Genomic DNA, 12,348 nt, shown 5'->3' with positions numbered 1-12,348 from the left:
TGGAAATAAATCTTATTTGCGCCGTAATCGTGCGCTCGTACGTACGAAAGCTGTATACGTGCGATTAGATCAATACGCGCAAATGAAAACAACCAATGTAATTTCTATATCCCGAAAGAAAAATGTCAACTGAATATATTTTTCTCTCACACAGAATTGTAAATGCTTCAAGAACTAGCGTTTTAAATTAAAAAATATAAATTCTTACATTTAATAATTACGTTTAATGATACTAAAATATGAAATAATGATATAATACGATTTAATATTATTAGAGCTTCATTGCCGTAATATTTCGAATTTAATTGAAAAAACGGAGTCTTTTTAAAATAATTACTTTGTTATAGCAATCATATGTCAATTTTGATTATAACTCAGTATAAAAATTTACTAATATATATGATCCTTAATTTTTCAATATTCCGACTTTAGGAATATAACATATACGTAACATATAATAAAAGTACGATATAAAAATAGCTCATTCTTGTCAGCAGTACAAAGCTGTACGTATAAAGTATGTATGTGTGCATATACAGTTTCTTCGTTGAATGATAGAACGCGGGAAACGTCTCCCTGACAAAATGGCATTGATTTTTTTCTTGTACCGTCTTGGCGTCGAGATAATAAGATTCGCAAGCTCCGAGAAATAAGAAATTGGCCAGAGACGCTGGATCCGTATAGAAGGTTACCGGCATAAATCTGCCCAGACTGGTTCTATTAATCTGCCATTCCCTTTTTTACGTAATGCATAGTCCGCTTCTCCTTGCCAATATCCGTAGCTTCGTTAGCGAAATGTTACGCAACGTCGACAAAGAATTAATCCTAGCCACGTAGCTCTGCTCCGCACACGCGATATCGCGAACTTCGTTATTACCTTTCGTTACAATGCGTCTAATTAGAATTACTCATCTCATGTCAGTGAGAGGTAGAAAAGATAAAAATAAGATCTATGAATAAAGTTAATAAGTCATCGTCAAAATATTTTTTTCACAATAACGATTCGCGAACTTTACGGAATTCGCTAATATCGAAAAAAAATCGATCACAATAATTATAAATTTGTTTACTTTAATTTTTATTAGAGTGTTAATCGCAATGTAGAATAAAATGTTAAATAAGTAATAAAACAATCATTTAATTTTTTTTAATTATTTTTTTTATCCTATACATAAAATAGTATAAAATTACTGACTTCGATCTTAATAATGTAATAAATATAAATAGTTAAGACACGACAATATGAAATATCGACTATAGCAATTTTTTAAAGTTTCCGCGAAAATTGAAATAAAATATTGAAAAGAAAAGGAAAAGAAAGAAAGGCACATATATTATGTCCCAAAAGGACAATCACCCAGAAAAAAAGGAGACAAATTACAATTGAGAATTCTGATAAACTCTATATTTAGTTTTCAATATTAATATACAGTAGATAAAAAAAAAATATTTTTTAAAATAATGTTACAAAAAAAAAAGAAAATTTGCAAGATTCTTTGTATTAACTACACTGATACAACCAAAATATTTTTTACTTTAATAGAAAAACTCTTTACAATAACATTTTTCTTCTTTATTTAAAATTATCCTCGAAAAGACAGATGTGTGTATACGTGCAAAAATATATTTTTACTTTTTTTTATTTTGAAATTATATTTTGATCCCAATATCAATAACGCATGCCTGACCCGAGCATGGACCAGGCACACATACAAATGATAGTGCAGACTGGTCGAAAAGACCGACGCAGGGGTGCAAGCATACGACGACAGCGACCCGGGATATGTTGCACCGTCGCAAAATGCATCTCGCTATCGTGATGCACGCGCGCCTCGCGATCCCGGAACGCCATGTGACAAATTTGACGCTGCGAGTCATTATTCATTAGATTCGTTGGTCACAAACTGTCATTGACAAACGTTGATATATGCCGAATGCAACGTCATGATTTTTTGTCGCAACATGTCTTCACGTACGAATCGAGACGTCCAGTTGATATCCTTGTTTCGGATAAAGGAAGATATTTCGTGAATTCGAAAAATCAGTGATTAAAATTAATCGCAGATGAAAAGCATCAATCGATATCTTTTGAGAATCAATATCTTGTGATTAAAAGTATAATCTAAACGATGATGATAAAGTTAAAAATTATTCCAATGTTTTGTGTATTATGTAAATTCAGTAAGAACTTTGTCAATAAAAATCAATCATGTATTCTTATCAATCAATCATTATTCTTAATAAAAATCAATCATATATTCTATCAATCATATGTTATTTAATAAAAATCATCATATATTACAATTTAAAAAATGATTAATAAGTTTATGCGAGCATATGTAGATATATACGGTGAATCACTAAAGATATTATAGGCTAATAATTCTGAAACTAAACAAGAAATAAAATTCTTATTTTCGAGCAACTGTTTGGTATGAATTCAACGCACGGACAATCAACGCAAAAATGGAATTTTATACTGCAATTAACATGCAAAATTAATGATTTTAAAATAAAAATTTCATATTTCGTTTAGTTTTAGAAATATTAGCCTGTAACATCTTTACTGCTTCACCCTGTATATAAAATTTTATGAATAAAAAATGTCGATAATATAACAAAAATAGTCGATCATCAATTTTTCTATCCGCAAGATACGATGAATAGTTTTGGTCGCTGTCATTACGAATATTGATATGATATAGAATGTTCAAATGGATATTTTCTATCTGTTTTGACGTCGCAGACGTCAACGCGTAATATATGATATCATGAAACGAATACCTTGAACCCAATGTCATGGATGTCACCAATGTTCTATAGATATTTGAAATAAAAAGGATTTAAAAGAATAAATCAAGTGTGTCAATCGTTTTTAATCCTTTACAATTTCTGTTTTAAAAGAGAGAATTCTGAGATCGATTGTGATCATGTCAACGAAATTTCAAATTGCTCATACGAATATATTTCGATGATACGCCTGCAAATTATTCTTGCTTCATGTTATTTGTGCCATTCTTCTTTTTTCCTTTACATATATAAAAAAAAAATAAAACACAACGCCAAAAAAAACCTAGAAACATTTGCCATATGCTGAATAAAACTACATTAAAATTAAATATGAGAGTATCATGGCATGATAGCATAGAATATAGGATAAAAATTAAGGATTCAATTAATAGCGTTACAAAATAATGGATGTTACAAAAATGTGTGTGAGCTATTTAAATAATATACAAAATTTCAAAATTCAAAAATCCATAAACTAGACATTCATAAATTCGAAAAGTCAGATATACGCGAGATAAATCGCTCTTTAGTATTGTATTCTCTGCACATTAATTAAAGTGGCGTAATAATAAGAGTCTCATTGTAAAATTACGCCACTATTATAATTCTGCAGCGAGTTGAAAATTACTTTAATAGAGCGCTGGGAAATTCACGATTATGACTAAATGAGAAATGTTCCATTTCCGAAAGCGGCAGGGATAAATTTCACACCAATCGTGCACCGAACGACCCAATTGTACCTCGTCACCGAAACGGACCCCACATTTTCTCATCAGTACGATATCGAAAGAGGGTGAGTTTGAGGGTTTCTCTACCGAAACGCGGGCGTTTCATGGGAGGTCGGCACGCACGCATGCACGCACGCACGCACGCACGCACACACGCATCCGTAAAGATGCACGCGCGCGCACTTCCCACCCAACGGCGTCCCCGCTTCTCGTATCACGGTAGAGTGGTTTCTAATTCGGACGGATAGAGGAAGAACGGCGCGAGTGCGTCAAGGCCGGAGCGTTTAACTATTGGCCGCTCCGCTCGACCGACCGGCCGACCCGGAGAGCTGGATTATTGACTGAATTTATGGATCTGTGTTCGCCACATGACAGGGAAACGAAGATGACCGGTATCTCGTCGTGACGTGGAAAGAGCTGTTACGACACACACACACACACACACATCGGCCCCATTAATTCCGTAAACATTTACAAAAAGATCAACGAAGTTTCGGGTAAACAGGGAGCCTTTGACGAGCCGATTCCTCACACGATGAATCGCGATGCAGAAATCAATATCTATATATAAAAAATTATTTCATCTTTAAGGAATTCGCGAAAGAAAATTATTTTCTGTTTTTTTGGTTTTTTTTTAATTAATAAACAATATATGTGTATATATTTTGTTAAAGATCGCAATTGAAAAAAAAAAACAAACAGTACGCGTTAATTTTATTAAGTTGCAAAATATGGGCGAGGTTGCCGGAAAAAAGCCGCGGTGCCCTGAGAGAGTTGAGTGTCTCTACTTATAATTAACCCCAAACTCCATTATCAATATGCCACCAAAGGTCCGAAGATAGAAGCGGCATGCACAAAAGCAGATTAACGAAGAGAGAAAGAGAGAGAATGAGAGTGAGTGTGTGTGTGTGTGTGTGAGAGAGAGAGAGAGAGAGAGAGAGACAGCGAAGTGAGAACTCTTCTGCATTTTTCCTTCGTTACATCATGAACATCCTGGATACGATTTTACGACACTGAAAATTTTCACGCGATTTTGACAACAGAGAGAATTCTATCTAACGCACACAGCGTGATAATATCAGAAAAAAAAACGAGATACTAAGCTTCCTACACAAACTGTACATCGATGTTAAGTAGGGATACTCATTGTCAGTTAATTGTTGAATGAGGGTAGCATATCCTTCTATATGCCATTCGACAGAGATTATTAATCTTTCATTGCATATAATACCGTGAACATAAAAACTCATGGTTTGAAAACTTATGACTGACACAGCCAAAGAAGAATAAATAAACGAGATTAGAGCGCCATTGATAATGTCAACACGTAACTGATCATTCTTGATCACATTACAATCAGCATCAAATATTAAAAAAATGACATATCGATTAAAATCAGTTAAAATTTAATAGTAGCTACAAATATTTTTATAAAATAAAGAAATTAAAATTATTTTTTCAAATTTTGAATGATTGGTTGTTTAATATTAAAATAAATATATAAAAATATATATAAAAACGACCAACCACTCAAAATTAAAAAAAAATAATTTTAATTTTCATATTTTATAAAAATATTTGTAGCTACTATTAAATTTTTATAGTTTCGACTGGGAATAATTTGAAAAAATTTAACCTTCCTTAACCCGTAAATTTAAACATTAAAAATAACGTCATGTCGAAATTATAAATATGTCGATTATCCAATATCACAAAATCAACAGGAAAGAAAGGAAGGATTTATAAACATTTCTTATTAGTCAAACAGGCTTATCCAAGCCATTCCCTCCTGATGAGCTTCCCCCCCGAGGCGTTCACCTGCTCTTCTCCCGGGGATGCAAACTCGATCGTTACTAGAACGCATCCGACGCATGGATACGTTTACGTATGGAGAATAACAGCTCCATGCCAGCTCTGTATCTTTGAGGAAATGCGCTTGCGAATAATAAGAGGCTAATGATAGTAACGAGTCATAACAGAGTCAAAGCCGAAAATACGAATAGTAGCGTGCAAGCATGGTTACGCGGTGAATCCGGGAAAGATGCAAATTCGGCGAATTATAGTTGAATTGTCTTATTGTTTAAAGTGATATCTTTGCAACAGAATTTTTTTTTGCATCTCAGTATAAATTTTTTTTTCGAATTAATGCAATAATATCTTTTAGAAATGATGTTTCGCCTCTCTTTTATAGATTAATCGATTCTAATCAATCATGATTTATTGCGTAGAACAATGTATCGTAGAGGCAAAAATAGAGGCAAAAATTCAACGAGCCAGTCAATGCATCCTGATGCATTCGATATTAAGCAACAGGAAGCAAATTGACGCGTCGCGCAGGACGACTGAAGTTTACGAAGAGTCAACAATATAGTGTCATACATATATACCACTCACCATATGAAGTCCTTGCAGTGGCTGCAGAAGGTGGGCTGCTTGAAGAACCTTGGCATGAAGCTGTGATTCTTAACCATGTAGACATTCTTCTTCTTGAGAGCGCCCTTCCGGCCCCGCAACTTGTTGGCAAAATAGGTGTTGCCATCGCCGGTCCCGGGGGAGTCCTCGCACGTGTTGTTCTCCGGATCGTCCGCCATGGTGCCGCCGCTGCTGATGCTGCTACTAGATACCGAACGACCGATCGACAATCAATCGATGTCGATGGGTGCCCCGAGCTGCACGCGAGCGGCTCGTCGCCGGGGACGCCGGCCTCTCCGGAATCTGGATCAGAGTCCGCGTCTCTTACCTCTCTTGGTACTTGGTTGCCCGCGCGCGCGATTCCGCTTTCGAGAAATGCGGAACGCTGCCGATGACAAGAACTACGACAGACGACGATCGAACTCGCACAGAGAGAAGACCGCGCGCGGAAGCTGTCACACGGCGCACCGACCGACGACGGTATGTCTCGCGCGCGCGATGCTTGACGGACGACGGAGAAGGGAGCAAGGGGAGGATGAGGTGGAATGGAGGGGACAGAGAGAGCGAGAAAGATGACGGAACGATCTAACGCTCTCTGTCGACGTCAGCGCGCGCGGTTCGCTCGAGCTGTCCAGCGTGCCCCACGACGTCCAACGCGAGCCTAGGTGCTAGGCTAGGTAGCGTACTCTCCTGCTACACTGTGTGGCGGTTCTCCTCCCGCACTTGATCTCACGGCGACGTCGTCTCTCCCTCTCGCAGTTCCACCAGACGCTGCGCTCTCGCTCCGATTTATCGCGTCTCGCTCCAACTTCACGCGGGAATCTCTCTCTCTCTCTTTCAATATATCGCTCACTTTATTTAGCGCATGTTATGTTACCTTTCTCTCTCGCGCACACCGTGCTTGTTTCTCCGACCTCGTCTCTATCTTTCTCTAGTTTCTCCTTCTGTTCTCTCCCCTCTCCTTCTATTCTACTTTGACGATTACTACCGATTATACCGCGCGTCACGCTGTCTCTCTTCCGCTTGCTCGCTCCCTCTGTCGGCCGAGAACTTCTTGTCCGACGCCCACTTCTCTCCTTTCACGCTAGTTTTCTCTTTCTCTCTCTCTCTCTCTCGACACTCTTCTTTCTCTCGCTTCTCAACGATTTTCTTTCTCCCTCTGCCTTCCCCTACTTGCTCGCTCCCTCTATCTCTATCACCTCACGTTTTCCTCGTCGCCACTGTTCCGTCCGTCGTCCCTGCGTTGGATTAGCTGTCGCGCGACGTATCGCTCTATCCCGCGATCTGCCCTCCCTTTCTCATGTCGCGGACTATCCTTGTCCGTTTCGCGGGGACAAACGTCATGAACGTTGCGCCTCTCTGTTCTTTCCCTTCTCTCTCCCTTTCCCCACCTTGTAACGTCAAAGCCGCGCGCGCGGACTACCTGATAATTTTAGACTCTCGGCGCAGCGGCTCGGCACTGCTCAGCCTGCGCCGCGCACTCGAATATCGACATACGACCAACGACGGTGGCGGCGGCGGCCACGAGACCCGCGAGCCGCACGCGGCGGTGGCGGCTGGCGGCGAGATCGACGAGGAGGGTGGCGGTAGATGGAAAAAAAAAGCGCGTACAATATATTTCCCCTTTCTTGCGCACTTCCTTCCTTCCTTCCTTCCTTCCTTCCTGAAGGTGTCCAGATCGTATTCCTTCCTTATTCTCTTTCCTGTGAGAAATACTCAAGGATGGGAGGGAAAGGGGAGATGATGGCGGCTACCCCTCCCGTTTAACCAGACTTTTGCGCGCCTGTCTCTTTCCCTTTCTCCTTTCTTCTCCCTTATCTATGTAGCACGGATGCTGGATCGCGCCGGACCGATAACCGGGACGCGGGACGAGATGAAGATCAAACCCTGCGGGTGGACGATTCTATCCGCGGTTTAATATGCATACGCGGGCAACTTTACGCTGTTTCGGAATAGCATCACCTCGCATCACTCGGCCCTTTTCGACTCGCCCGCGGAAATGCACGACGCGCTCGTTCGTTGGTCAGCTGTTCGCCACGAACGGTGGTCCAAGTCTCAGACGCCGTCCAGTGTCAGACGGTGTCGGACGTTCTTGATACGTCACAGCTTGCTACAGTCGCGGCTTTCAAGGGGATGGGCTATGAAAGTTGCGCACTATTTATATTTAATTTCCTTGAGACATACATATAGATCTTATAAATATTTATATTTTAATTAAAAACTTTATTCATCCATGTTATTTTAACCGCGATATCCTTCATTATCATTCATTTGTTTTCCGATATTTTAATTGCTTCTTTAACAATTTTTATTATGCATTTAAAATGTTTTTTATACATTTAATTAATTATTATTATTAATTTTATTAACGTCTAACTTTGATAGTAATTTCTTCAAATATTTTCTTGAATATAAAAATGTATATATGCAGCCACAAAAATTATAAGTACATAATTTTACAATTGTCAATGACGCAATTTTCAAGAACTGTATTTATTTCTTGAACGCGTGCCTGAAACATATTTTTAAAAAAATTAAGGAAAATCTATGTTTAGATAAAGACTTTACATACGAATGACAGAATTATAATAAAATCGATGACACGGAATTTCACTAAGGGAGGATTGGCCGTGCGTGTTACAATGATGGAACAATGTCATGCGATCATATTTGACGATAATGCAACGGATTCATGAGGGCTTCATCTGCCGAGTTTCATTCGCATCGACGAGTAGCTTGCTCGAGAACCGACCATACTCATTCACCCCATCGATCGCGGTTTTCCCTGCGGAAAACACAGAAATATGGACTAAGCCGCGTTTAGGAGAGGAAGCTACCGCAGAAAAATGGGATAGAAGTCGGTATAGCTAGTAGTCGCCATCTCGCAGCTTGTAATGTTCTTCGCGTTAGAGACGAGCTATAGCTTGATTCTAAGCCGATCAACTGGAAAGACTGTAACCCAAGTTGTGACGCGCGGGTCAATAATACCTCTAAGCTATTTTTAATAACTTGACCATGCACGGAGAGAGAGAGAGAGAGAGAGAGAGAGAAAATTGTGTGAGCACGGATGCTCACATAGCACATACACTCGTGTGGAAAGCATGCGCGCCCTGTGTCCCGGAATGTCCGAGGGACATCCTACAGGATCGCGCAACTACCGAGCGTAAAAGATCATCTTCAATTAAGGACATACTTCTTACACAAATCAAGTCATCGTCTAGAAAATTGTCCGACAAATACGTATTTCTTGCTTTCTCTCTCTCTTCTTCTCTCTCTCTCTCTCTCTCTCTCTCTCTCTCTCTCTCTCTTCCTCTCTCTTCCTCTCTCTTTCTCTCTCTGTGACAATAAATATTAATTAACATTAAATTAAAATATTAACAATTATGTCGTAATTAAATGCGTTGGAATTTTTAAAGTTACTGAGAGCAACAAATTAATTTTGGATATTTCCAAAACTTGACATTTAAATGTTCCATTAACGTAATGACATTTTTATCATGCACCCGATTCAACGATTAGAAGTGTTTGCGCATTCTTCCTTCTGGAATTTATACGAGGAAGAAAATGGCTGTTATGTCATGCGAAAGCCATATGATATTATGCGATCCTGCGAGATGAAGGGATTTTCGGGATAGATTTATAACGACATGAAATGATTCAGTCATTTTTCTGCGTCCATTAAAATCCTCATTCCACGAATTTCCGCGGATTATAGCGAGTGATTCGATCGAGCACATTACCAATTGTATTGTATAACTCGCTCGACAGATATTTGCATGCCATATAATACGCGCTTCTACGGTCATCTGTATTCCTCGTCAATTCTCTATTACTCATACGCGATAATAATACAGCTTATCAAATTACAGATTTCAGATTAATTAGAAACGGCTAAACAATGAGTTGCATGTTTACGTTAATGTAACAAAACAAATCTTATAGCATTCTATCAAAAATATCTTGAGGAAATATCTGTTAAAAATAACAACATTAAATGCACATATATTTTAAATGGCTTTTTAAAGAATAAAGAAATACATACAGAAAGAGTAAAAGAATCGCTTTAAAGCTAAAAAGTAGTTCAGTAAAATTATTTCAAAACATCTCATTTATCCCAGTAAACACTGTTTGTTACAATAATATAACAGGTAATGACACGATTATAAACCATCTCTTTATATATGATGAATATCGAAAAATAATGAAATTATATCTAAAAGATATTCAAGCTATTAAAAAAAGAAAATTTTAAAATTATTTTAAATGTATTTTATAAAGAAGAAAGTGTACTAGAATAATTGGTAAAAAAATTAGAAAAGGAACACATTATTCAACTCACAATAGCCGTCGAAGAATTCAAACAAGATTCCAATTAAACGGATTTAAATAACTTATAAGCATTTATTATCAATCTACGACCTAATTTAAAGATTGGTGGATCATTTATTAATGATATCCGTTTTTTCACGTATGTATTTGATTATATGTCTGAAATACCGTGCGCGATTTAGCGAGATTGGATTTCGTAAAGCTTGAAAAAGAAACGATTAGCGAAAAATTATTTAGTTTAAATTCAAAAATTCATCTACATACTTTCCTACGTGCTAATTTTTGTAATCTTTTACAATTTTATGTTTTGCTTATACATTAACATAAAAATTATAACAATTAAGAATAATTAAATTTTTACTATAAAATTCGAAGCGCGCTGCAAAAATTAGCGATATGTATGATGATATATATGACGCTGATAATTTTATTTTCTATTAGAAGAATTTTTGTTTTTCTGCCCTCGTCCATCGCGGCGCACATGTGTGCGTGCACAATGAGACAACCTTTTTTTCGCTCTTTCTTTTTTATCTATTTATCATTATCTTTCAAAATTTTTTTCTTTTCTCATTTTTTCTCCAACATACATATCCGACTACATGTATCATTTCGCAAAAAATATAATGTACCGCGGCTACGAAAGCAAAATTTTTTTTTTTTGTTGAACGTGTGTTGTATACACATCACTCCCCTTCGTTCTTTCGGTCAGTTTCTCAAATTAAATGATTTTATATTCTCTTACCCGTAACGTGCAGGCAAATCAGCAAGAATATTCCTGCAAGGTGCATCATTTCGACGTTGTTTTTGAAAGCGCGTCAGACGTTCGATAATAGTTATACGCGATTCGCTAGGATCGAACTGACTCAAAGACGATCGAGAATCGAGAATATCGAAAATCCAAACCACAGACAACAACCAATTAGGTGCACGATGCCGCCCGATGTGAGCTTGGACGCTTGGACGTGAGAAACGACTGTCATTGACCCTATAAAAATAAAATGTAATTCATAATCAAACCGACCACGACTATCGAATCTAATCGATAAATCATATTTGCCAATGTTTGCCGTCAATTAATTGCATTAAACAAATTAAAGGGAATATACAATATCAATATTAACGAAAAGAAAGTATTCCTCTCAATGTGCAAAATTTGAAAAAGCAAAAAAAATTGCTGCTTTATGTTTATTGTTTTTGATAGAAGAGATCTAGCGATTCAAGAAGCCAAGATTGTGAGTAAAGTCATGATAATGTAGAGGTAAGAATAAAGTGTACATCCCAATCTTTTTGTTAAATTTTGAAGATCCAAATAAATTTCGCAGATATTTCGAAATTAAAAAACTAAGCATTATCAAATATTATTTAAAAAAGTAGACGTGAATAGATGTCTGAGAATGAACGCTAATACTTTGGGGAATTTCTTCATAAAATTGCATTTTTAATTATAAAATAAAATATTTATCTTTGAAAAAGTATCCCGCCAGAGAGATTATCTCTTACTTTAAGATATTTTGCCACAGGTATTCGTTCTTACCAGAAATTTATCGCTCCTCTTAACGTGAATGTTTGTACAAGAACTTATATACCACGTAATATAACAGCAAAACAATATATGTACGTAGTCATTTTGCAGAAAGAATAAAAATTTATTTTAATGTAAGTTGTACAAGGCAGCATTATTCTTAATTTTTCAAATTAAATAAGAAGATAAAACGCAATTTATAATTTTTTTCATTATAAGCTATTAATATAAAAAATCTCAATCTGTCTTCAATTTTGTATTTATTTTTTTTAATATTTGTACGTCACTCCAACGCGACTTACAACAGATTTTTATGCGGATTATTATTAGAGAGAAAAAGATTAATAGAATTATAAGGTTCCTACCAAGATGATATGTGCGTCTAATGGATAATATTATATATATTATAAGTGTGTGTATAAGAAGAGTAAAATGGCCGACGCTCGAAAACCCATGCGCAAGTTTTATATCTTAAGAAAAAAAAAAGATAAAACTCTATCTATATTTGATATATATATATATATATATATATATATATATATATATATATATATATATATATATTTG

The 12,348-nt window shown here is 36.7% G+C and overlaps 1 protein-coding gene across 3 annotated transcripts in view; it reads right to left on the bottom strand.

Moving 5' to 3' along the window:
- LOC126859080 (protein kinase C, brain isozyme) overlaps positions 1-6,824 on the bottom strand; it is a 59,587-nt gene extending 52,763 nt beyond the window's left edge. Inside the window, exons 1-2 of one of the 3 annotated variants that reach the window (XM_050610010.1) lie at positions 6,259-6,824; positions 5,913-6,134 (exon numbers count right to left, since the gene is read on the bottom strand). In XM_050610010.1, the coding sequence (XP_050465967.1) occupies positions 5,913-6,109 (197 nt within the window). In that variant the 5' untranslated portion in view covers positions 6,110-6,134; positions 6,259-6,824. Of the gene's footprint in view, positions 1-5,912 lie in introns of all 3 variants that reach the window. The other 2 variants (XM_050610009.1, XM_050610012.1) reach the window with 2 other exon arrangements.
- Positions 6,825-12,348: the final 5,524 nt, after the last annotated feature.

The sequence above is a fragment of the Cataglyphis hispanica genome, chromosome 2, assembly GCF_021464435.1.
Source record: "Cataglyphis hispanica isolate Lineage 1 chromosome 2, ULB_Chis1_1.0, whole genome shotgun sequence".
In the NCBI taxonomy this organism is placed as follows: domain Eukaryota; kingdom Metazoa; phylum Arthropoda; class Insecta; order Hymenoptera; family Formicidae; genus Cataglyphis; species Cataglyphis hispanica.
This window is presented reverse-complemented; position numbering and strand designations above follow the sequence as displayed.